We start from the raw sequence: 27,960 nt of genomic DNA, 5'->3' as shown, positions 1-27,960 counted from the left end.
CTCACCGGCCTGCTGCTATTACCTTGCCTCCAAAGGGCAAAGGAATTAACTGAAAGTTAATGGCAATTAGAGTGACATCAACTCCCATGCTGATTTCTACTAGAAAACCAATTGTGTGCTTAGAGAAGCACGCTGCAGAATTCCTTTTCTATTAGTTTTACTCTTCAGCACTTCCTCTTTTAGCCCTAGGTTGCACCTATGGGTTGTTTCCATGGGCAATAAAAAAGGAGGAAAACTGGCAAAGTTGCTTCTACTACCTCCCAGCTTTTCTTTGTCACTGGTGCTTGTTGAGCTATGTGATTTCTAGTTGTCTTTTTCACAGTGGTAAGACAGCATAGGAAAGTTTGGGAAAGAGCTTAGAGAGCTTGACACCTGTAAAGCTTACCAGCATGACCCAGTATAGACTAGTACTCAAAAGGCTGTTTCTCCATTAACAAGCAACAAGCAACATCTTTCTCCGGCGCCTGTTTGTGGGAAGCCTGTTTTGTTTCTTGAGCAGATTACTGAAAGCAAGCCAAGCTCTAGCACATCTTCAGCAGTTTGTTTGCAAAAGCAGACAGTCATCATTACTAAATATTGACATGGTGATGAAAGAGAGAAAGCTTAATAAAATCACAGAGATCATTAATGGTGTTATAGCAAAGTAATGCAGTGTATCACATTTTTTCCTGAGTAACTGAATCCAGCTCTGAGCTTAGCAGAGGACCTAAGCCCATGCATTTGCTTCAACAGCACTGTGCTCAGGCCAGTGCCCAGATGTGGGTACAGATTGCAGGCAGGGAAGGTACAGGCAGCTCAACACTCCGTGGGACAGGATTTCAGTTACAATCTCTCACATTTAAACTGTTGACTCCTGTGAAGAATTATCCATGGAAATAAAGCTGGAAGTGTCAAGACACTCTCATATCTATTCTGGAAAGGACTTTGTCTATTTGCTCTCAGGTGAAGCTACAGTGCTGACATAGCAGCTGTTTTGCTTAAGAAGAAAGTGGTGAATTTAACTATTACTGGATTTTGGAAGAGGACTGCATACGTTTTCACAGCAAGACATAATGGTGCAATATTTCTACTAATTGCTCTGAGTGACCATTTCAATATTTGATTATTATATTCAACTACCTCTGTGCATGCGATAGACTCATAATTGACAGTCACAGTATTTTTTTTTCTCAGTAGTGTAGTTACTCTTGCTGCCTGAAATCTTTCTTCCGCATGCATACAGGTATTTGATAGTATCACACATACATTTCAAGGATTGAGCCATATGAATGCATTTATAAGAAATGAAGGACAATTCCTTCATCACTGTCAAAAATGTAGATTGGGCAGTTTGTATCAAATACATATAGAATCAAGATCCTGCAAAAAAACGTATGTTCCCCATTTCCTTATTTTAAAAGTAACCATTTTTGACAGGGTGGTGTTGGAAGCAGAAAGGTTCCAGCCCTGGAATGATATGTTTTAACATTTCCTCAATTGCTGTCCGCATTTTTAATGGACATTCATTTTTAAGTCAGACACCAGGCTTTTCCTTTTAGAAAAGTTACATTTTAGAGGATGTGAGTTTGTGGAGTCTCCTTCTATGGAGATATTCAGGACTTGTCTGTACGCCTACCTGTGTGATCTACTGTAGGGCACCTGCTTTAGGAAGGGGGTTGGACTCGATGATCTCTTGAGGTCCCTTCCAACTCCTGTAATACTATAAGAGGGAAAGGGAAAGAAAAAAACCACAGCAATGGGAAAATCTACTGAAATTTATGATTTTCTAAGGTAGTAGGCAAAATTAAGATGGAATATAGTTATTCTTGATGATGGCTTTGATTGATATTCCACATCATATATATGTCTTAGAAGTTGATGTTTAGAATTATTCATGCCTATTATAGGTGAAAAAAAAGCTATCAGTTTAGAGCTAACAGTTATCTAAGCTATTTTCTGCTTTGTGTCAAAATTGATATGCTTAGGATTGTTTTCTCCATGAAATAATTATTGGAAAAGGCATCTTTCTTTTTCAACTAAAAGTTCATACATTTTATTATGTATTTATTGAGAGGTATAGAATGCAGCAAAAAACAACAAAAACAAACAAACAAAAAAAACTGAACCCAAAAGTTAAGAGTTTTGGCTTGGTGATAACGATCAAAGAAACTGCCTTTTGATATTGTAGCAAGTCTTGCATTTGAATTTCTCATTTGATTTGTCTTTTTAGAATTGATTTCCATTCACTCATTCTGCCTATAATTATATAAAAAACAGAAAAGTGTGTGTACTGTTAAAAAAAAGTACCTGGACTGGCATCTGTGAAATTTGGGGAGTGCTATAAAGCTATATTTTCAAATAAATTTGGGCAAAATAGAGTGTGGATTTACTTACTAGAAACACTGGTTTTCAGATGTGCATTAGTACTTGTTAAAGTCCTCCTACTGTGGATGATTATTTGTAGGCGCATTACTGTTTTTTTCTATTTTTTCCTTTTTTTTTTTTCTATTTTATTTTAATTTCCAATATTTGGTTCCTGTTTGCATTTTGGAGTCCGTCATAGCAATGTTCTGTCAATTTTCTTTTGTGCAGGAAGCCGTAACGAAGTTGTCATCACTGAAAATAACAACAGCATAACTGAGCAAATCACTGATGTTGTCAAACAGCCTGCCTTTATAGCTGGCATCGGTGGTGCATGTTGGGTAATTCTGATGGGTTTCAGCATCTGGCTGTATTGGCGCAGAAAGAAGAGGAAGGGGCTCAGTAATTATGCTGGTAAGAACAGTAACTCTTTATTACCATCTCATCAGGTTCTGACATGAAGAGAACATGTGCTGATAAACCTACTTAAAAAACGTGTTGACCTTACAGCAAAGGTGGCCTGGATTAATTTTGAATGCTTGTTTTAAATTTGTGTTGTGAAAATGCTGGTGTATGAGAAGCTTTAAATGCATTGCTCAGTACCATATTTCATCATTATCATAAAACAGTCTTTATTTTTACATCTTCAGCACATTTAGCATTAAAAAAAAGTGGATAAAAAAAATGAAGTGGATTATTCCTTGATCAGAAAGCACTCTGTAGTAGTACAGCTCCATTTATGTGCTCAGATGTGAAATAGACTAGACCCTTACAGGAAAGACCAGGAAGAATATTCTGTATCCTTTTTCATTCCCGTGCATTTCCATGTTTTTGAAGCCGTATGCATGGGAAATAAACTGAATTACTTAATGTACAGCTCCATACCTACAACTGGAAGAAAAGAGAGAGATGTATAAGACATAACAGTGTGATCAAAAATTACCTTTCACAGAAGTCATATAAGGTTTTGACTTGGAGGTAGAACACCTCAGGATGCCCTTGCAGTGTGCTCAGTTTTGCATCAAATGTGCTGCTCCAGTTACAAATTAATTTTTGAAAATTCATTTGGAAAAATAAATTCAACGAATGATTTTCTTTTTCTCATCCAAATTCTCTATATTCTGTATTGTTCTGTGCTTTAGGGTTCTTATGGATTTTTAGTAAGTCAGATGAGTATAGAATTGCCATAAAATATGTTGCTCTGAAGCCTAATTTAACGTGAAAAAGCTGTTCTTCAAATATTGGGGTAATTTCTCCTGTAGTACTCATATAATACATGTAAAAAGAAAACATTTTCTGTTCGAGTAAGATTCACATAGATAAGGACACAGCATATTTAATGTTGACATTATATGAGACTAAAGTTATGCTAATACTCCACTAATTTACAAGTTGTTGCATGCCAGTCAGGAGACACAAGTTCCCTAGGTATCTAAACATCTCTGTCAAAAACCAACATTCATTTCCTGCTCCTGGCTAGACATTCCTATGCCTTCAAACCTTGGTGTTAGCCATCACCAACCTCCTCCATGTCCTGATTCAACTCACTAAGCCAGAAGAAAACTGTTTATAATTTTAGGGTTTTTTTGAGTTTTCAATCCTTCCTAATCTCACCCCTGCTGAATTAGTTTTCAGCTGGCTTATTGAAATGAAGCAGTCCAAGAGGAGATCAGATAAGCACCAATGCCAGCATAGCAAGAGAAGAGAGACACTTTTGTTGACCACAGCTCTTAGATATACTCAATTTCTGTGGATCCTCTCTTTGTGTGACTGCATGGACTCTATCATTCACAGTTTATGCTTTTGGATGAACTGTTTTTTCTTTCCTTTAACAGCCAGAACTTTTATTTTCTGAGAGGTGGTATAAATTAATAGACTATAGAATAAAGGACTAATAGAGTAATAGAATAAACCGCAGATACTTTCACATGTGCTGATACTAGTTTATTAGTTTAGTTATTAGTTTAGATCCTGAGATTTTTCATATTAAGAGAGAGTGGTACTGTTATTTCTCTTAGGAAGCAATCATATAGGTAACCTTTGTGCACTGGCTTAGATTACTCTTTTTTTTGGTGTACAGCATTATTAGCCCTGTGTGTGCACTGGCATTTTTTGGGGGGGGTGTTGAGGAAGAAGCCTTTTGTACTTTAAAATATGTACCTGTAGTTGATTACAACAGTCATTTTAAACAGTTTGTCTACTGCAACTCATTCCTTCTCATAGTGTTTGCTGCATCTAAGTGTGATGTGAACATTGCATCATGACATGTTGTTCCCATTATTGGAATTATGACGTTGTGTATGCTTTCAGCAAGGAAAGTTCATAACAGGTCATGTTCAAAATTCATCCTAATGTTTACAATTTGGAGAACAGCATGCGCACACTAAAATTGTCTTCAGACTTGACCGTCTAAATCCACTGCTCAACTTTCCAACTGTCATTTCTCATTGGCTGCTGGCTGGCTAATGCTTTAAGCTCAAATGTTATGTCCTGCATATGATATTATACCACAGCTGAGTAAATTCCAGAGGAAACTTGTGCCCTGCTATTAGCGCTTGTTATGGGACTGTGTAACTCATAATGTGTTTGCTTTCTTGTTTTGCAGTTCAGTCCTTCACCTTCACCCCTGCAGGTACTGTCCATTAGTCTGTCTCTTACCTCACCAACACATCATTGCAAACATTAGCTATCCAAGTGTTTATAAACGTGTGAGGTATGCAGAATTAAAACCGAACAGAAGGAGAAACACTTCTGCTACCTATGTGTGTTAAAAATGTAGCATTCTTTCTCTCATGATTCCAAAGTGGTGTAAAATCTGCCACCATTAATGTCTTTGCCTTGATTCACATGCTTTTTACCCATCTAATTCTTCAAAATAATGAGGTTTTTAAGGTAATTTGCGGGACGAAGTTCCTGAACTAACATAAATAGACAAGAATTAGTCACCTATGATCAATTTTTGATTTTGAAATTCAAAAAAACTATTTCAGTTATTTTCTAATGTTTAACTGGAGAAACAGAGCTGTTTTGCACTTTATCTGTTAGCTGTTTTCCTTGCCTTGAGGTTTTCAGATCTGCAGGATATATAATGATTAGCCTATGCACATTTAATTTTTGAAGTTGAAGCATTTGCTTTTTTCTGTCTATCCAATTCAAAGCTGGTATTCTTTTTTTCATATCTTTAGTAAACATAGCATATGGTAGACCATTATCATAAGTGTGATTAAAGATATGTGAAAAGTGAGTGAAGTGTGTCTGAAGCAGCATGTTGAAGACAGCTTAGTCAACATATGGACAGCCAAGAAAAATTCAGTATTCAAATAAAAGTAATAATTAATACAAATGATTAGCTTTTACCCTCATACTTAAGTTTCAATTTCCACTGAATTATGGACTATGTTTAAGTCCATAAACATACAAATAATTGTATTAAAGTTTAAAAGCCTGATAAATTTCAGCATTTTCCAGCAGAAATTTGTAAGAAGTTTTGTGCTTAGCGTGGGTCCTAAGTTGCATTTGCCAAAGTAGTCTTTTCTGATACCTCTGCCATCCGTATGATAGAGGACAGTCTTAATTACACTGTTGAACTGGTTGTCATGTTCTGCTAGCTGCTTTCTACTTCTTGCTGATACAAACCACAGTTCAAGTGCTTGGCTTAAGCAGAAAAAAGCAAATGACTGCTGAGGCATATGAGCAAAGATGGTAATGTGTGCACCAGGGACCCGTGACATTGATAAGGAGAGCTGTCCTAAGGAGCTCTATGGACTCAGGAATTACTCCTTCTGGCTTCTTGGTATGTTTGTCCAAGTCAGAACAAGTTCTGGTACAACACATCCTACCTTAAAATCTTTACTTGTATTTTTATTGAGAGCATAGGATATTTTTTCAAAAAATGAAATAATACATTTTAAAATGTGGTTCTATGACCATGCAATTGTTGACTGACTGTAACTGGTAATTTTTTTTCCATTTTCTTTGTAGCTGACACTGGCACAAACTACAATCACATTAGTGCCACTTCTGGTATACATGATTCAGTGCAATTGGTAGGATATGCTATCCTGAATAGCTAGGATATGTCAGAGTCCCTGCTAAAAAATTGTGGTTTTAAAAATAGTTTTGACATCTCATGGACTTTACAGAACTATTAATAATACAGAGTTCTGTGGCCTGATATGTAATCGTTTAGAGAAACTGAGAACCTAAATCATCAAGTAAGCAAGTACAAATAGTGGACATAGCCCATGGTTTTTATGTTTAGAGCTAGAGTTCTCTAAGAAGCATCTTTAGTTCTCATATGTTTGGTAATCTCATTTAGACAAACATATCTATGCTTGTGGAGGTTTGCTGACATTCAGTGGCATGTTTTTTCCTTCAAAGTTATGATTCATAAGCACTGAACTGGCTTCAGATCTAAATAGTTAGTGGTATGTAGTATTTAGAGTCTTATTAGAAATGGCTGTTGATAAAGTTTTACTGAAGATGAGTTAAACTGAATATACACAGATTCTGGAAAGTGCACACTTTTCTTCCAAATATCTGCATTAAATTCTTGTAGAAAGATACAGTATACAGAGTTGACTGTATAATAAGATAGTTGAAAATATTAGCAGAACATAATTTGGACATCTACTCTATTTCATGTTATTTTCTGAGCAATAAATATTTTATCCATTATACCTGATGTAGTATTTTTCTTTGTGTTTTTTGTTTGTTTGTTTGTTTGTTGTTTGTTTTTTCAGTTTTACTTGCATACATAGAGCTGGTTAAATTTTCAAAACTAGTTGCTAAAAAGTCTGTTTTGAGCAGATATAATTACTTGCCAAAACCATTCTATCTGATCACTTTCAGAGTAAAGGTCATTCACAAGAACACTGTTGCTTGCGTTCTATTGTTAGATTCCTAGGTGGTACAATTTCTTCTATCAGACTAAATTACTATAGCATTCTGCATAGAAACAGAGCGAACAGAAAATATCACATTATTGGTAAAGATTTGTGCCAGAGAAAAATAATTGATTGAGTTAAATTCATTATGCTTTCTGTCTTTGTAAACATATTCATAAACACTGATTGATTGCTCAGATGGTCACAAGCAAAATTTGAAACTGAAAACCATAGCTACATTTTTTACTTATTTTCAATTGAGCTGATTCCAGTAGTTATTCAGTCACAGTTCTTTAAATTACTAGTCCTCCCTTTCCTTTTCATCCATCATGGCTCCCCAGGCATTGGTAGTATCAGTGCTGCAAAACATATTATTTTCTATCGTTCATCAGATGAGTGTTTTGCTTACCTGGTTAGTAGCAGTGTCATGATCTGCAGCTGTGCAACTAGTATACCTTTTTGGGACCATGACAGGCTGCCAATAAAAATAAATCTTGCACAGAGACAATAAACACAAATATTACCCCTTCTAAGTGATCTCTTTTGTGATACATTTTGAGACCTATGGTCTGATTTTGGAGTCGTTCTGCATGGAGCCAGGAGTGGAAACTCTGTAATCCTTTTGGGTCCCTTCCAACTTGGAATATTCTGTGATTCTGTAACATAAAGAATGGATTGATATGACTTTTATAAGTATCTGTAAAAGCTAAAATGACTACTAAACTGATTTTTATTTTTATTTTTATGGTTACGTTTTGCTCAGATTGTTGGATATAAACGTGCACTGTATTTACCATATGCAAGAAAAGTTAGGTGTAACAAAAAAGTCTTCTGACCACTTCTAGTACAATAGAAAAATTTTTTAGTTCCATATTACATTGACAGAACAGAACTTGTTTATATAGCAGTGGAAACTGCAATTCTCCTTTCACATTTTGGTATACAGACTTATACAACAAAGGCACAGAATCACTTTGTAGAAATAAGAGAGATTTCATTTATCTGCTTATCTTTCCTATGGCTTCAAACTCATTGTTGTGCCAGTAACTGCTCACTTGAATACTCAGGTGTTTTCAAGATTGTCTAGGCCATCAGTCATGCAAGAAAAGTCAATATGTGTTTTCATTTATGAGTAGGTAAGCTTATTTAGTGACTAGTGCTCCTTGGGATTAAAGATTTCATGAAACCAAGTAAACAAAAACAAATTAAAAATAGATAATTAAAGAATTATAGAATGCTACACATTTTATGCTTAACTCCTGAAGCTGTTAAATGAGGATAAGTTGTTTGACAGAATTGTCCAAAGGTAGGCAGAAGATTTGATGGAATTTTTATATGCTGATTATCTGTTCTGAGTTAATGCTTATTAAAAAAGGATTAATCTACATTCATATTTGAGGAACAGCTTATCAGGAAAAGGAATAAGACTTGGCTGGCAACATTAAAGTTTTCATTTGTGGTAGGAAAATGTGGCCTTCTAGAGATAGGCGTACATAAAGCTTTCTAAAGCTTTCTTGCCTCAAAATGTCAACTTACTGTATATTCATATTTTTCCAGTCCTAGCAGGCACGAAGATTAAGTTTAACCTTGTCAGATAATATTAGTAAATAGTATGAGCATCTCCTTATATATTTAATAAAAGGCATATAAAAAACTCTTTAACATATGCCATTCTTCATAGAAATATATACAATATAATTTCTTTAAATATTTATGCATTTAAAATGTGCTTTGGATTATCTTCCTGCTTTCTTGCAGTCCTTCAAGTATAAGCTAGTGGGGATTCCTTCAAAATCTCTCTATGCAGAGGTTGTTTTTTTATCTTCTTCTGAAAACCAATCTCATCCCTTCAGGTCTGTGTCCTTTTTCAGAACATATATCAGATGCAAAGAATGCTGAAAGAATTTTGTGCTTCCTCAGTGATAAAAAAAAGCAAGAGAGATGGGTGGGTCAGTGATAGGGACATCCTTCCTTTTCTCCTCTTACATTGCCCCTTGAAATTACTCTGCATCTTTTTAAAGTGGAGACAGGATGAATAAAGCCAGCTGCCTGTGTGTTTTATTTTTACAGTGACATCTACATGTCTGCATTGCATTAAATATGCTCCTATTCAGGCATTTAGACTTGCTTTGTAATTGCAGAAATCAAACTGCAGGCAAAAATGCTGACAAAATGTATGGCAGGAATGATAAACATAGTGCTTATGTTGGCAGCCTGACCATGTCTTCTGTTTTTTAGCTGTCTTTTCTTTCACAATATTGACGCTAAAAGAAAGACATCTTCTCTATCTTCCCTCAGCCCATTTATGGAAGTCATCTGGAATATCATTTTTTTTTCTTCTATGACTGATGATATCTCCTCACTTATTCCAATTTTGGCTAGCTTAATTGATATTCCAGAGCCTTTACGACCAAGAGTAGAAACCACAATGCTCTCTTGTTTCTTTTCTGATTAAGTTTACAACCAAAACTGTGCTGGTTTGCAAGGAGTAGGTTAAATGAAAGCACCTGTATTCCTTCCCAGTTCCATACATATTGCATAAGCCAGGCACGATCTTCCCTACCAAACTGGGTCACTGCAATACAAGCTCTTCTGAAGATAGTGTTTATGTTGGGAGGGCATAAGATTGTTTAATGTAGGAAGAAACCCGAAGTGGTTGCTACCATTAGGATGCATAGGTAGCAGAAAAGAGAGTAAATGCTTGGATACTTGTCTCTTCTCAGCAAGCTTGTATACAGCAGCCATTCCACAGCAATTATAGCTCTACAGCAAAGGTTGCGATCATCTTCTTGATATTTTTTTCCTAGCATGCCTTCAAGTTCTCTTGCCTCACTGAGTAGAAAATAGAATGTGTCTGGCAAACATTGCTGTGATTTCCTACTAGCTCCTCCATTTTATCTTTCTTTTATAGAGGTAGACTACCAATACAAATATTTTTGAGACCATAAGTATGGATTTTTTTCCCATATGACTTACATAGATAAAATATCACACGTATACGCTATACAGTTGGTGACAATAATACTTTAATGCAATTTCTGGTAGTCTGTCATTGAAACAAGACCATTAATCCCAGGAGATTTTTCAGAAAATATGTTGCAGTGTAATTCCCTTAAAATTGTAAACCTTATTTACAAAGGTTGTTAGTGAATACACCTTTGTTTCTTGTCCCTATTTGTTGTTGCTTTGACAGTTGAAGAAGGTTGTAGTATTAAATGAGAAGGGGAGAAGGAGTAAGGACACAGAACCTCTACTGAAGTGCTAATGTATTTTGACCAACATAGCTTGCAACATAGCTGGTCAGTACCACCTCTTCATATATTCACACATGATATCCAAAACACTTCAGATTATTCACACTGAAGCAACGAGTGATGCAGTCACTTGACAGCCTGTTAAAAGCAACATGAATGAAAGTGGCATCAGCTCTAAAGTTAATTAGCTGCAGTGTTTTTAACGTCTCATTTTTCAAAGCAGACTTTAATACTTCCCATACTTGCATTTTGATTTTCTTTTCATTAATTGATTTGATTACATCCTTTCAAAATTCGGCTATTAACCATTTTGATGTGACATATGACTGCAGTGATTTTCTGATATTGGTAATACTCTGTTCTGCAGTGAAGTGTAATTAATCACCCTACCCAAGCGCTCTTCAGCAAGGCTTCCAAAGGGGTTACTTTTGTCTCCTTTGCTCAATGTATGCTGTGAAATTACCCTAGGAATTAATGAAGAGACAAGTATTCTCTAAGGTATCAGAAGTATTTCATCAGTGGATTTGTGTCATTGCTAATTTTTTATTAATCACAGTATTTCTATTGGATTTAGTAGTTTGATCAGGTTAGAAACATTTATAATGGAAGGCATAATCTTGAACTGGTGGTTTGATCTAATATTTGGAAAACGCTACAAATATTCAGGAATTTGTAATTTAATGATAAAGATGTTTGTCTTAGAAAGTTAGATTGTATTTCCAATATTGGACCTTAATTTTAAATTAAGTTGTTCATAGACTAATCCATTCCTCTCTGAAATTCTAACCGTCATCTTGTTAGAGCTGTGAGGATGCAAGTGTCCAGGACATTGATATACTTTAATTGTCAGCCCTGCCTATACCCAACAATACATAATGCAATATTGCCACGGACAACCACAGTCATTTCTGAACTTTGATTCAAAATATTTGCCAGTGCTTCAAAAAGGACCGTGTAATCCTGTCAATTAGCATCTCAGTAATGTGAGTTTACCTATATCACTCTCGAATGTAATCCTGTTAATAAGGTAGATAAGGAATGAACTGTTTCTTGATACCTATGAATGGGGCTACAGTGTATCCTTTGCAACCACAGTGGCAAGACTGAAAACATCTCTGTATTACTGGAGTGTATGCACTTACGTGTGTGTGCTAGTTCTTACATGTGCTGCTGATGGAAATCCTGCAGCTTTATGCTTCCCCCCCTCTACACACATCCCTTCAGCTGTAATAGAGCTGCCACTTCTTTGTATTTATCGTGGGAAATGGCGTATTTGTGTGGTGACATGATATTACTGCATTACAACATGATGTTATTAACTCACTGGTGCAGTGTCATTATGTACCGAAGCAAAAGCATGCCAAGAAAACAATTTCATCACATGGCACAGTCTTGCACTGCAAAGTCATATGAAACGGCCTGTGGTAAATGCAGGATTTTTTCCTCAAGTGGCTGGCTTGCCTTGCAAGCTACAGAACAAATTGATGTGAATCAATACTGTAAGTCAAATCCTAAATAAACTGTAATCCTAATGTGCTTTTTATCCTTTTCTTATAATTTCTGTACTTTCTTATGTGATGGTGTCAAGAGGCCTCCAATCTTGGACACTGAGCAATTTGAATTGATGCTTATAACTAATTGATTTCTCCCTGTCTTATATGTGTGTGTGTGTGTGTGTGTGTATTTGTTTGTTTTGTTTTTCCAACCAAAATACAGTCACGTTCCAAAGAGGAGATGGAGGACTAATGAGCAATGGAAGGTATGTTTCTCTGCATAAAGGTCTTTCCATTACATATATTTCTAAAATTAGGAATCTGAAAATTCTGCAGGTAATGCACTTGAATAAACAATCATTTGCAAGACCGACAATTACAGAAAGAGTTAAGTAGCTTACTACAAGATTTAATGATCTATCTGTTGTGCACTTTGGAGGAATCAAGCCCAGATGTTTCATATCTCCCAGATGCCCTGAAAGAAATGCATAGTAAATATCACAAGGAATGTGTTCATTTGTTACCAAGATGTTTATTGCATTAATTAGACATTAGCAAATGAAGTTGCTGTTGTTTAAGACTCCTTATTGGCTACCCCTAAATTGCTGTGAGTGAACAATTACACTTAATCGATCACAAAATAAATGATTCATGGATGATGAATAGGCTGTAGATTGACAGGACTAGATTCCACAACTTTGGCTACTCAATTGAAATTGATAAAAGCTGATAACAGACCCATATATCCTCATCTATTTTCCCTTTGCCGATATGGAGATTGTAATTAGGCTGTGGTAATAACTTCCAATCTCCTATTTAATCAATATTTTAGCAAAAAGAGATAAGGCCTAATGAGAGCTAGTGGATATGGCAAGAAAGCTGCTGGGTCTTCTTATTGCTGTTTCCATAGAAACTTATGTTTCTCTTAGGGATTGTACCAGACAGGGGCCTATCAGAAATAAAGTACAATGATTATAGGTGTTGCTCCAACTTCATGAGTGCATTAATAATCTAGAATAGCATCAGGACTATGGGTGATTTTGCTTGAGGGCTGGGGGCATTTACATGACATGATTTATTTTCCTTGTTAAATACAAATACAAACAATCCACATGCCTTGCTAAATTCCAGGCTGTTTATCCTGGGGTGAGAGAGACACAGTGCCTTATGGCCTGAGTTTATGTTCTCTTTCAACATGCTTACTGTTTAATACTGCTTGCAAAGCTTGAAATTATAGTGATATAAAAACCATGCAGTAGTGGCAGATAAAGATAGCTGTGGACTTTCCATTAATCCTACTCAAACCTCTTCGCCTCTAAACCATACAAGAGTGCTTAAAGAAAGAGTTACCAGCCTGTAGATGACAGGCGTGCATTTGGGATGCAAGGGAAAGAAGAAATAGTAGCCCAAAGTCCTGGAAATGGCTGATATGGAGCAATCAGTTTGAGTGATTGTTCCCTTGAGGTGGTAATTTATCATTCGGCCTTGGTTTCGGATCCCATGATGGTACTGCCTAACCCCCATTTCACACAGACAACGGAGTTCATTTGGATTCTGGCAGAATCACGACTGATGCCTAGTCCCACTTCTGCTGACAAAGTTGATTTGTATATATCCTTAATTAACTGCTCAAGGTCTTTATATCATCAAAGACTACACAATTTTAATTTGAAATAAATTAAAGTCTTCTAAACTGTTTCTTACACACAATGATAGGAAGAAAGTTATGTAGCATCTTCAACTGCTGTTATATCCAGAGTTGTCTCACAGATATTTTAATTTTGTTTGTATGTGTATATGTATGTATATCTTTTTTTTTTTATTCTTCTTCAGTCGACCAGGTTTGTTGAATGCAAGTGACCCCAGTTATCCTTGGCTTGCAGACTCTTGGCCTGCCACAAGTCTGCCAGTTAACAACAGCTCTAGTGGACCCAATGATCTTGCCAATTTCAGTCGTGGAGGTAGGTTTCATTTTATTGTCACCATATAGTATAAAATTGGATTTTTCTTTGTTATCACCTAGATAAAGACTGTGTAATATTTTCATACTGTTATAGTTCTTTCTATATTTGACTAAAGATTTTATTTACACTTGGCTTTAAATTGTCTATTTTACATTTTTTTACATATTTTTACAATATGTAAAATATGTAAAAACAATAAAAACAAAAATATGTAAATACAAGACAATTTTTACATATTGTCTCTTTTTGTATCTTTAAAACATAAAGTTTACCCCACACTGGTAAGACAGGGTCTGAGAATCATTTCAAGAGAAACAGATGGGTTCCCTTTTGCATGGACACGAGCAATCTGCTGTGTAGACCACTATAGTCAGGGACAGAGGACATCTATAAGATCTGAGAGAAACTTAGGGAACCCAGGAAGAATGTTCCTCCCATGTTCCTCCAGCACTGTTGCTGTAACCTTGACCATCCCCTTCCTGTTGTGGGACTGCTCTTAGTCTCAACCATAATCAATGAAGAAAGCCTCACAGGTGTTTAAAAATTTCTCTTCTTATTGGAGGAAAGAACACATGAAACAAACTATTTAGATTTGGGGGCAGTTATTTCCATTTTTAATTGTAGGAGGCTCTTCATGAAAGAAGGCAATAATTTGTAATTATGATGATGAATCTTTAGAGAGATTATTTTCTTTCAAGCATTTTACTCAAATGGGAATTTCAGGATGAACTATTGTGATTTTAAAATGTCAAAATAATTTTCATATCTCCTTCTTGGTTTCTGTGATGTTATAACAACTTATTCTCTATAGTGGTGTTCAGGGGAAGACTGAAATTTAAAAAAAATAAAATTAAAAAATTAAAAACCAAACGAGTATATAAGTATTTTTAAGGCATAAAAAAATCAATTCAACTTTGTATGTCAAAATACATTAAAATGCAAAGAAAGTATATCAGACTATCAAACTGATAAACTGATAAATGTGAAAAGAACATAATTTTGAGTTGTATCAAAATCTGCCTCTGAAAATAATCTCTCACTTTGGTTATAAATTCCTATGCAAAACTCTATGGTTTGACTGCTTTGATTTCAAATTATATTAAAACATTCAGGGTTTATTTTCCATTTAAGAATGCTTTAAAACTCTTGTCTTACAAAAATATTATAAAGTAAACAAGTGTCTGACAATATTTATAAAATAACTGAATATCTGCCAGCTTCTTCGTTGTGAATTTCTTGAAAATAAAGCTCTTTGGTACTTTTCCATCTTTTAATGAGATCACATAATGCAGAAGAATTATCAGTTTGTATTTGGCTCTGTAAGACTTAATTTGGAAGTATGTTTTAAGACTTTGGGCTTGAGGGTGGGTGAGGCATAGCTTCCAAATTTGTCCAGGAAATGCAACAGTTGGAATTTCAGAAGCTTACTTATACCCATGATCTTTTCAGTCCAAATCATACTTTTATTCTGGGGGTTTGGGGCTCACTTAGTCCTATCTATTTCAGCACTTGAGTTTGGATGCTTTCTGCATTAAAGATGGATCAGAAGTCAGATATCTTTTAGTGCAAATTAATGTAGTTGTGTCTAGCATAGATAGAACTTGAGTGTCTTTGGGTTAAAGGTCTGGATTAGTATTAGAGGTCTGTAAGAATTTTGAAAATGGTAAGATGGCAATGACTCTGGAGCAGAAACTGAGTAAGGCTGTCACAGTATTGTCTTTAAAAATGAAATCTGCATTATATGCTAGATATGCAGTGGAGAGCAAATCTGTGAGTGGTAAGCAGAGGTTAGGTTTGGAATCACAGAAGACCACAAAATAGTATTGAGACAACAGGAAAGATATTCCCTCAGAAAGTATGTTAGAACATTTGAAATTATTGTGAGAGTTACAAAGAAAAATGGATATTAGAGAGCTTTTGGAATGGTCTAGTGGGAAATGTCCATTGGGAAACGAATGTCCATCTTCAGTCTGAACTATAGAGTGCTTTTTCTTCTGGGGGGGGGGAGGGGTAGAGAGGGGATTTTAACAATTTGTATAAATGCTTGAAGGGAGGGAGCCTTGCTATTTTCTGTGGTGCCCAATGCTAGGAGGAGACAGTGACCACAAATACTGACACACAAGTGATTCCACGTAAGCATCAGGAAGCATAATTTTGCAGTACAGGTGACTGAGTGCTGACACAGGTTGCCCAGAGACATTGTGGAGACTCCATCCTTGGAGATCTTCAAAAACCACCTGGACACTGTCCTGGTAATCTGCAATCTGCTCTGGGTGTTCTTGCTTGCACAGGGGTTGGATCAGATGAATTCCAGAAGTCCCTTCCAACCTCGACTATCCCATGATTCTGTGATTCACTATGCTTTGATTAAATCAGTTGTGGAAAGGTCAAGTCTTCATATTGTGGATGAGTTACATGAAAGATAGGAGTGCACTTGACTCTCACATCTCATGCAGTGTTTGCATATAGATGATTTTGTGATTGTATATTGCCCTAAATACATGGGCATACATGAATTCAACACACTGTATACTTGTAGATAGATAATAATAAACTGGTTTTGAAATATGACTTGTACTATGCATTAATTATAACTTCTTTTGGCACTTCAAATTTTTCTGCAGATATGTAATATAATTCCCGATTGTTCCTATGTTGTTGTTTCTTGTTTGAAAAAAAATGTACCTCTACAACCAACTTTAATCTTCCTGTAATCTATTTGCTGAGCACTTGTTGCCATATTGACTGGTAATTGGTACTACATTGTTACTCTGAGACTGCAGATGCTAGACTTCATATTAAAACATTCACATACACGCAGTAGAAAATAATTCTCTGATGTAGGTTTTCAACCTAGGGAAAAAAATAAACAGGAATGGGAGGAAGGAAGCTGTGCTATCATATCTTATTGGCAGAAAAATCCTGAGACATTAAGAGACCAATTGTATTCTATCAGGTTGCACAGCACCTGTGTCTGAAACTGGAATGACTCTAAACCCTTCTCTTTTCTTTGTGAGGTCTAAAATATATAGAAACATCTTTGATACCTAAAATGAGATCTGAACGTCCTCACTATTGGAGTATGCATTATATCAATTACTCTCCAGTTGGAATCCAATTCTGCCATCAGGCTATATAAAGCAAATGGCATATAAATGATACACTATTCTAACAAGTAGATTCTCCTCTCTTTCATTTTAAACGATCAGTTTCACTATCAGATCATGTAAAAAAATGGTCCCTTCTACCTGTAACCTCTCGTCAAAGACTGGAAGGCCCCAATGAGGTCCCTGGAGCCTTCTCTTCTCCAAGCTAAACAAGCCCAACTTCCTCAACCTTTCTTCACAGGAGAGGTGCTACAGCCCTCTGGTCATCTTCATGGCTCTTCTATGCATCCACTTCAACAATTCCACGTCCTTTCTGTACTGGGCCTGGACACAGTGCTCCAGCTGCAGCCTCACAAAGGGGAGGGAGACAATCCTTTCCCTCTTCCTGTTGGCCACCCCTCTTCTAATGCAGCCTAGGATAGAGTTGGCCTTTCAGGCTGCAAGCATACAATGCTGCCCTATGTCCAGTTTTTCATCCAACATCCCACGTCCTTCTCAGCAGGGCTGCTCTCAAAGACTTTTTCTTCTCCCAGTCTGTATTCATATTTGGGATTCCCTCTACTCAAGTGCAACACTTTGCACTTGGCCTTGTTAAACGTCTTTAGATTCTCACATACCCTCTTTTTGAGTGTGTCTGGGTGGCATATCTCCCTACCATTATGTCAACTGCACCACTCAGCTTCAGAATCTAAATATATTGTAATCAGTGTTTGAAATACTGACCTCTGTAATAGCGAGAGGGGGTTTATCTGCCAAGCTATGGTCCTCTTTGAGACATCATGCCAGTCGTCATTAGATTCTTCACACTTCAGTAGTCTCAACTTCCAACTCCAGTATTTCACCAGAAATGTCACTACAGTTTTCAGTAAGGAGAGAGACTGCCAATGTAACTGATTAAACATACAAATTGCAGTATGTGATAGGATTCAAAAGATGTAGAAAAATCAACAGATATTAGGTAAACATTTTGTACTGTTTTTCAGGTAAATGTGGTGGAGTATTTGAACAAGTTGTACTCCATTATTAAGAATACTTTCCCGTTTTAAGAGGCTGATCACTGAAATCCCTTCAGAATAACAGGGTTTGGTTTTTTTTTTTTTTTCACATTTCAGGAACAACTTGTTTTTGTCAGGTTTTTCTTTTGCTGAAAAAGAGAAATATGCTAACTAATGTTGAAAAGAAAATTAGATAAGCTGATGCATAAAACTTCTAGAAAGTAAGGTGATGGCCTCAAAAATTACTTTGAGAGCTTTGGCATCCACTTAAGATTTTTGCTACATATTTGCTAGGAATGTTTCCTCTGTGATTTGTAAATTTGTTCCTTTTATCATTTCCCTGAAGCCCAGACGTTGGTTCTGACATAGAATGAACAATTGAAAACATTCTTCAGTAGAGAAATATTCCAAACTTCACTTTTGCAGTTGAAAGTATGGGAAAAAAAGATGGTTTCAGGCAGTGAGACGTGAAGGACAAGTGGTAGGCCTGTCACAGATGCTGATAGGTTGGCAATGGTTGTATATCATCTTCCCTTCGTTGGTTCATGGACTTGTCTCAGCTGAAATGCAAACGTGCAAAATGACACATTTATTTTTCATCTTAAACCTTGATACTTTCAGGCTTCCTGTGCATCAATGATTTGTTTCATTCTCCTATGCTCACCACAGATGTGTTGCCACCAGTGCCAGGGCAAGGAGATAAAACTGCTACTATGCTTTCTGATGGAGCCATTTACAGCAGCATTGACTTCACGACAAAAACTAGTTACAACAGTTCCAGCCAAATAACGCAAGCTACGCCATATGCCACCACCCAGATCCTGCATTCCAACAGCATCCATGAGTTGGCAGTCGACTTACCTGATCCTCAGTGGAAAAGCTCAATTCAGCAAAAAAATGACCTGATGGGATTTGGCTACTCTCTACCAGAACAAGGCAAAGGCAACAATGGTAATTACAGCTCATATTTTCCAGAACTATATACTGTATCATCTATTCATGAATTAGAAAAAAAAAAAAAAAAAGTAGTATGTGAGATGTAGTTCATATTTACCAGAACTAATACTTATGTATCTTGCATGCATGCTGAACCTCACAGTCACAAAATATATTGTTCTGTGCTTTTAGTGCTGTGATAGTCATCAACCCATCTGCCTTCCATTAGGCTAGGAAAGGTATAAGTTAAATTAAAACTTGCGGCCCCACCACATCTGCTCTTGACTTGCTAACTGCATGTGTTGCATGTGCCTGTGCTGTCAACTAATCACACAATGCCACTGTGACCTTTGCCCTTTAACCCTTAGCCTTGCTTTACATCCCTGACTACCGCGTGGCTGAGGGATTGGCTAATAGATTGCCACACAACCAGTCACAGGATTTCAGCACCACCAGCTCCCACAACAGCTCCGAAAGGAGTGGCAGCCTCTCAGGTTGGTTCCACAGCTATGGGTGGGTGAGGGACGGAGGGGTGTTTGTCAGCAGCTAGCCAGGGAGGCAAACAAACTTCCCAGAGGCACTTTGCGGATAAGTATGAGAGTGCCTGCCCACTGCCAACAAAAGATAACCCACTGGCCTCCACTAAAAGAAAATAAATAAAAAAGCATAGAAATGTCTCTTGCAAAACTTACTTGAACATCACTGGAGAATCCTCTCAACCATTGTGCCCAAAACTTGCCAGGACAGTTTGAAACCTTGCCTTGTCATGTTCTTTCCCTGAAAGCACAGTTTATACTGCAGTTACACTGTCCTTCAGTTTATAAGCATACCCACAACAAACTTCTTGAGGAGGTTAATATTTTTGTTGATTTATTAACAGGTTCCCCACTCCCATGAGCTGTTTCTAAACGTTGTATTTCAATCAGGCAGCTCAGAAATAAAATTAGGCTCTGCAAGATGACTGAGGCTGCAAAAAGTGCAACAAGTCTACATATAAAGAGAATGCAAATTTTGTATGTGTGCTGCATGTTATATTGGAAACATAACACATTTTTACAGATGAAAATGATTATAGTACATGTGATTGTATTTAAATACACTTTTTACTTGATTTCTTTAATTTTGCTTACTTGTTGCTTTTGTTTCATACAAGGGCTGCTCCAAAAGTTTTGTCTCCTATTTCATTGTGTTGGCCGACAATGTCAGAGGTGGATGTTGGTGGTATGGTAGTAGAGGCTGAACATTCCCACCAACACTCCATTACATTTTGTTGTCATATGACAGATGGTGGCAGAGAGGCAGTCTGGCAAAATGGCGTCTGACATGGGAGTGTCGGCAAAGGTGTGTCACTGAAATGGTCATTGTGGAAAAAATGGCACCCTTTGACATCCTCCAATGTTTTCTGAATGTTTACAGAGAGCAAACAATGGACATGAGCACAGTAAAGTGGAGGATGGTGCATTTCAGGAGTTGCTGACAGAAACATGAAAGACAAGCCAATTCCAGACAGCCATGCACAGCTGTCACACTATGAAATGAAGAGTATTTCAATCAGCCCATCCATGTAAATCTGTTAATGGTGGTGACTACATTCAAAAACTGTTTTGTAGCTAAGAATTTTTTCTTGCAAGTAGTGTTATTGTGTATCTGTTGTAGTTTCCATGGAAATAAATTGGAGGCATTACTTTCAGAGCAACCAATGTATAATTATGTCTTTTTTTTTTTAAGATGAAAATTGAAAAGCCAGAAATTAAAACCTGCTATTTTACTTAACAAAAATAGGAGTAAGCCGGCAAGAATTCAATTTCAAGTTCTTACTGTACCTATAGCCTTTTGAATTTCTGCTGTAACATAGAGCAATCATCACAGTAAAAGATCAACTCTAGAAATAGCTTTTTTATGTCAACTTAAATGACACCTATTTCAAACTGTATGCTTAGATTAGAAGCCTACAAACGCTAGCCCATAATTCAAATAAACAAATTTATTTGCAAATCTTGTGTCCTCATTGGAAATATTAGCTTACTTGAAAGAGATAGAAAAATAGACTTACAACACTGATGGAAAGGTATGTGAGAGCTGAGTTCATTCAATCCTACGAGAAAGGTTCTTGATTTTTGTATGTAATATGTACTGGCAAGAGGTTTTTTGGCACCTGGGACTGCTTGAAAATACAGGATTTGATATGCTGAGGTACGTACGTATGTGTAGAAGTCAATATCACACTTTAGATGTGTTGACAGGTACAACTGCCTTAGAACTTTCTGAGAAAATACAATCAGTGGTTTTCATTACAAAAATGTCAGTTGATCAAAATCTGGACTTCGAAGAAATATTTCAAGTGAAATGTGTTTTGTGTAGTATTTCTTAATTTAAAGTAGAATTTGTGATGAAACGTGGAGACTTCAGGTAGCCTGTCCTTCTATGAGCAGATCACACATGCTTTGATCACAACTGGATGTCCCATGGCTCAGATGATTGTTAGAGTATTAGACTGTTGTCAGTATTTTGCTCTCCCTTGCCCATTTGTTATCTATGTAATGCAGACTATGTTTATAATGCATGAGATTTTGAGGAAGACCTTCAAATAATCTGACAATTAGAGCATTACTGTAGTCAGAATCCAGTTTTGATTACCTTTTTCTCATTAAGGTGAGCAGGGAACTTACTCTTTCAATTCCTCAGATGGTAGTTCTGTAAGTACATGTAAGTTCTAAAGATTATTCTAAGTCTCTCTCTATCTCCAGTGAATGTCATGAGAAATTTTATCCCACTGTGGAATGGAAAATAGTTCAACACTCAACTGCTTTGTTAGGTAGGGAAATTTTGTGGCTGTACTTTGTGCATCACATCTACAACCTTAACTTGTTGCTGTGATCATTTCATCAAGTGGTAAATTCTTTTTCCAGAAGCTGGGTCATCTAGAGATGTAAACAATATAATTTAATTTCAGTGTGAGAAGACACTAAAATAACAAGCATCATTGCTATGGGGGAACAAGGCTTCTATATTTCAAACACACATCAAGTACTACATGTATTAGGTATCTGGTCCACTAGTCTGGCAGTGGAATAATTCTCTCCGTGGGGATAGGAGAAGAGAATTTTCTGCCTAGCTGTAGAGAGTAGGCTTCTTTCCCTACCAGTAATGACCTTGAACTTTCTTTTGTTTATTTCATATGAGCAGTTCCTCAGCTCTTCCTCACTCTCTTTTATAGTTCTGTTGTATTTGCCCTTTATCTACAAAACCCCTCAAATCCAATTGGATTCATAGTAACATCTCGCACATCCGGCTTTTGTTTTATCAATCCCCTAAGATTACCAAGATCCTACACTTTAAAATCTCCCTCTCCATATCAGCTAATCTCTAAACGCTCCTCTCCATTTCTCTTCCTTAAATACTCTTAGATACTCTTAGATTAAATGCCCCAGCAACACACGTATGCCTGTGCTTTCCTCCCAGAAAAGCACTCCTGCCTTAGCTCTTGTTTGTTCCTAATCCTGCTGACTTTTCCAAAGTTTATCCTTCAAACACTTAAATTCATGTTCTTCTTTTGTATATGCTTCAGCCTCAGCTTTCCCTCACTCCCAGTGTCTCTCAGACGAAAAGACAAGTGACAAGGGCTGAGATCTGTGACAAGTGTTTATCTCATGCTAAAATTGCACCTCTTTCTGAATGTCTCTATATCTAAAGCTAAGACCATGGCAAAGAAGATGGTGCCACAGAGTGCCACCCTGCCTGACAAATCAGTCGTAGCTTTTCTGATTAATTTCTGTCTGGAATTTTTTACATGATTTGCTTTTTGATTGATCCTTATAAAGCAGCATGAGATGGTAGTGGGTAGCTGGATTAGACAGCTCTCTGCAGCTCTCTGCAGCAGGCAAGGCCCAAATGACTGCTAGCTAGGTACCCCACTAGAAAAGCGTACAACAAACCATTCTTCTGCCCAACAATCCAGAGTTTTAATAAAACAGAAATGGATGGATCTTGAAGCAGTCAAGGTATTTGAAATATTTTTTGTCTCGTTCTTCCTACTAATTAATTCTTGACTAGAAAAAAAGGATCAGAGCAAAATACAAGAAGCAAAACAAATGGGAAGGGAGCTTTTTCTGTAGAATTATTTTCCCACAGATTGAAATGTCTCGTTTGGAAAAGTGGGTATAAAAACAATGGGAAAAGAGAAAAGGGCTTAAGTAAAATGTGTTGCTCCATTCATTTCCTCTAGCTGTTCCATTAGAGCTCCACATCAGTAATAGAACCTGTTGTCCAGAATGGCATAAAGGTAATTGAATCCTGTGAAACAAGTTGTTCTAAAATACTGCAGAAGACTTCCTGATATTTAAAACAATGAAACTTGATAAATTTCTATCAGCAAAATGCAGTTTCTTTTTGTTTTGACTACATATATGTCATTCAAGCTGAAAAAATTAAACTTAATAACAATATTTTTATTGTGTCCTTAACCTCTGTGTTTTCCACAGAAAGAAACCATGAAAAACAATGTTATAAGCACACATTTCTGTTTCTGACATTTCAAAGAATTTGTAATGGTCTATTATATTTTTATCCATCAGTGAATGCAAGAAATCGTAAAGAACACATGAATAAATCAGAAATGTATTCCTGAAGCAGCAAGATATGTCTTTCCTTGACTGTGCACTACTGTGGTGCAAATATATGCAGTTCACATTTTAAAAAGAAGTGATTTAACTAACTATTCTGAATATTTTTCCATTATTATTTTTAACCTTGTAAAAACATTAGGATGCTGGTGCTGATTCTGCTAAGACATAAATGTATCTTCTGTTTTGGGGCATGCCATCTGGAATCAGAATTCTATTTAAAAAAAATTTAAAAACCTACCTTTTTTCACATTATATCTCAAAAATTTTATTTTTCTTTTTGGATTTGCAGGTGGCAAAGGAGGGAAAAAGAAGAAAAGCAAAAATACTGCCAAGCCTCAGAAAAATAATGGTTCAAACTGGGCCAGTGTTCCCCTCCCACCCCCTCCTGTGCAACCGCTCCCAGGCACAGAGCTGGAACACTACGGGGTAGATCAACAAGAAGCAGGGTAATTTTCTTCTTTTTCTTTTGAAGAAAAGTCTGTGATTTGTGGAGATGAGGCTTCTGGTTTGTTTTTTTGTTTTTTGTTTTTTCCAAATGACAACATTATTCTATTTTGTTTTAAAAAAGAGAACACCTTTTCCTATAGACTTATTGAAGGCTATGGAGGAGGACTGTGTGACTAGCTTCTCATGAGAGCGAATGAAGATGGAAATAAAATCAACCTTGTTTCATCATCATGTAGGGTTTCTCTGCTTACTCATGCTGAGACTTTCTTTCACTTCGCAGTTAGCCTGATGAATTTTGTTGGGAGCTGCTTGTAGATTATGGGACTTAGTGAGTAAGGATGACATAACATGGACTGTATTTTTTCACTGGTTTGATGTTGCCTGTTTTCTGTTGTCTGATGCAACAGAACAAAAAATACATATAAAATTGTATTGATTTTAAAAGATCAACCAGTTGGTAGTAACCTTCTCATTGCCATTTAGAAGAAACTTCACAGTTGAGGAAATTTGTAGGTATTCTTTTAATTTAAACTACTCTTGAGACTCTGGAACCTTTCACTTATCTTTGAATATCATAAACTTATTCTCAAGGACAAAAAAAAAATCACATAAAAAGCAATAAGAGGAAAGATACATTTTCTACACAAAGTGCAGCTATGGAATGCTTTCTATGAAGTGAAATTATATGAAATTGCAGATTATCAAACTCTGGAGGAAAATCAGAAAAATAGTTTACTGTGATCAACTCTGTTGGTGCCTATGAGAATCACTGCAGTTCCTTCTGGGACAAATCTACCTGCTTAAATATATGGAATAATCAATATTTCCTAATGATGAAGTATGTGTTTTAAAAATTGTTTTAATAGTTATACTGAATAAAAATATTTCAAGTGCTATCTCTTTTATAAGTACTTCTATGATGAAAATCAGAAGATTTAGAGGTTAATTTTTGACTTTTAAAACGAGTGGTAGCTAACTGTATGTCAGTGGAGTTCCTTTTAAAATGAAGGCTATATTAGAGGTAGAATTCCAAAATAAATATCAAGGAAAATGAGCAAACTTACTGGTTGTAAATATTTTTTGAAATATCAAGAAAAAGAAGTTCATATAAACATTTTTTCTGTATCTGATATAAAAATAAAATAAATTCAAGATGGTTTAGCTATCTAGTATTTGTAATTATCAGTTTATGTCCTTAAAACATACGTTGAGCCACTTCATTAAAATAATTAAGCTATAGAAGGTGATCAACTCAGATTTTCTTCAACGACAATGAAATAGCATAAAAATTAAATGGAAACACCATCCAGAGAAATCCCTTGTGACACAGAGCTTCACTTCTCAGTTGCATAAAATATCTGTTATCTTGCCAGAAGAAATTACATTGGTCACCAAGACAACACTTTGTATTTAAGAATAAGGTAATCACCAGTCTTGCAGGTTCCTATCAATTCAGTTTTTTCCTTATCTTTTAAATTACTCTTTTATATGTTGGTTTGTTTTGGTGGGGTTTTTTTGGTGTATTTTTTTTTTTTTAATGGTATCTCATTAAGAGTGATTATAACAAGATCTTCTAATGTGTATTTTACAAGTCAAGGACAAATATAGAACTAAAGATTAGACTTACAGTGTCAGTATTGAGCTATAGTAATTTGCAAAAAGCTTCACTGAACCCTACCTATTAGTAATGGCCATTCTGTATTCAGGGGGTCGATGTTGTTTCTGTGGATTTCAAAATGCTAAAATGGAATTCATCACAGACTGCATTCCTTATGTTTCCATTATGTTTCCATTAATGTTGTAAAAAATGCTTTTCTTTTTAATTGTTTAAACTGTTTTGTTTTCCTTTTGTCTGATATATACTATGTATGACAAGTTCACTGTGTTTTAACTTCAGAATTAATTATATGCAAACATACATATATTGAGAATTACATTTGAAAAATGAATTTCTAGTCAGAAAAACTAAAAACTTTAATAAAGTTCTCACAGTGTGATATGAAAAGTGATTATTAAGAACAATAAAACAAGGAATCTGGAATGTAAATACTCATTTTTCTGTGCATCTCTTCCTATGATTCTTGAATTCAAGTGTGAGATTTGTGGGCATGAGTATCCCAAATAAACTAAACAATTTTGACACCTTATTTTATGTATTAGAAATCAACATTAGTGTCTTTCTGGTTAATAAATTATAGGAAACAATCTACAGTAGCAATGACAGAAAAGCAATCTTTCAGAAAGAAAAGCAGTTGCGTCACTTAAACATAAAAGGAAGAAAAAAACAACTCTTGAATCTCTTTACTGTCTTCTCCCCAGAAGAATCAAGGTTGTTAAATTCACGCCTATTTTTCCATAAACTTCAACAAGTATAACAAAAGATGTACATGCAAATCCAAGCAGTCATTGTAAGCAACATGGTGGATTTGGGGATATACTTAATTCCAGTTCAACCTGTGAAGACAGTCTGTTTATTAGTGCTGTTTCCCTAGCAAACTCATTCCTGTGAAATTTTCCCCTTTTTCTTGGCCTTCTAAGACTCTCTGCTTGTTCCTTGCCCTTCCACTTGCACATACTTCACAGTCTTTGAAATTACTGTTTTGTCAGTCAAACATTCCTTTTGTTTTTTAGCTTTTTTTAGAGAAGATGCTTTTGCTTGGTTTTATCTTATACACTTGACAATAACACAATGTTTATTTATTATTCTTCATCATCTCTTTGTATTTTTCACCAGTAATATGCATGATCTTAAGCCAACCACAATTATGATTGGTTATTTTTATTTCCTACTACTGATTACAACTTGAAATGGAGCATTAGCTGCTGGTTGTTAGTGTGCATGATAGTAAAATTACTTAGAAACATATCTATTGAGAGCATGTATAGATGATAATACATTTTATATAAACAAAATACTTTCTTTTAAGGTCTAGAGAAGGATTTTTTTTTTTCCTGCAACAATTTGTGTACTGAAACAGAATTCCTATAGAATGTTCCCTTTATCTATCACTTGTACTTTTTAATTTTGAAGAAGAATCCCTGATATGAAATAAAAGTGAAATAAACTAGCAAGGAGAAAAAGAGGAATATAAAATAAATCTGCTAATATTAAAATAAAAATTGTTAGAAACATATCCATTTTTGTCAACTGGACTTAAAATTAATCATCATGAAATTACAACCAGATGTTCCTAGTGAAATTAAGGGTTTTAGATTTAATAAGAAGTAGTTGAAAAAGTTGAGTGCATTTTTTTCTGAGTTGTATTTACCCAAGGATCTGAAAAAAAAACATGGATGTGACCAATATTCACTATGCTAGTTCCAGAAGTTTAAATAACTGTATAATTTGTATGAGATGCAGTCACAATGTCTTCCTTTAGGTTTGCTTGCTTTTTCTTTCAGATTTATTTTTGGTAAATTGAATGCTAGAGCTGGTGACTTTTCAGACATTATGTTGTAAAGATACCTGAGATTTTGAATCTCATTGTCCTGAGCTTCAGGCTTAGGATCCTCTCTATTAAAAAAAAAAAAAAAAGAAACAAAACTAGTTGAAAATACTGTACTTGTGCAGAATCTTTTTGTTAAGAAATAGACTGTCAAGCTGAACATTTGGGGATTTGAAACAAGCAGGGTCAAAAGGCTAGTGCCTCCAAAGCTCATTTATGCACTACTGTAAAGTCACTAAGGAGTCTCTTTCAGCCCTGTCCCTTTTAAGGAAGATGCTATTGCACTTAAGCATGAGGTTGAAAGAGAGTAACAGAGTTATTGCACTGCAGATTTTTAACAGCATGAGTTAGGATGGTCTCCTCACCTTCAGGTGTCAATGTCATGAGTGAATATGGCCAGGAAAGACAAGTTAAAGCTATTAATAGACTGTCTCCTAAGGAATTTAATGTACATTAACATTTTCTTT

General features: G+C 35.9%; 1 protein-coding gene across 17 annotated transcripts in view; it reads left to right on the top strand.

Moving 5' to 3' along the window:
- ROBO2 (roundabout guidance receptor 2) overlaps positions 1 to 27,960 on the top strand; it is an 873,290-nt gene that overhangs the window by 805,344 nt on the left and 39,986 nt on the right. For 11 of the 17 annotated variants that reach the window (XM_048933870.1, XM_048933879.1, XM_048933877.1 and 8 more), the window contains 6 exons: positions 2,572 to 2,754; positions 12,197 to 12,239; positions 13,807 to 13,934; positions 18,709 to 18,990; positions 19,344 to 19,469; positions 23,890 to 24,046. In XM_048933870.1, the coding sequence (XP_048789827.1) occupies positions 2,572 to 2,754; positions 12,197 to 12,239; positions 13,807 to 13,934; positions 18,709 to 18,990; positions 19,344 to 19,469; positions 23,890 to 24,046 (919 nt within the window). The remainder of the gene's footprint in view (positions 1 to 2,571; positions 2,755 to 12,196; positions 12,240 to 13,806; positions 13,935 to 18,708; positions 18,991 to 19,343; positions 19,470 to 23,889; positions 24,047 to 27,960) is intronic. The other 6 variants (XM_048933881.1, XM_048933874.1, XM_048933886.1 and 3 more) reach the window with 1 other exon arrangement.

Source organism: Lagopus muta, chromosome 1 (assembly GCF_023343835.1).
Source record: "Lagopus muta isolate bLagMut1 chromosome 1, bLagMut1 primary, whole genome shotgun sequence".
NCBI lineage: Eukaryota > Metazoa > Chordata > Aves > Galliformes > Phasianidae > Lagopus > Lagopus muta.
Note: the sequence above shows the minus strand (reverse complement) of the source record. Positions and strands in the feature narration are given on the sequence as shown.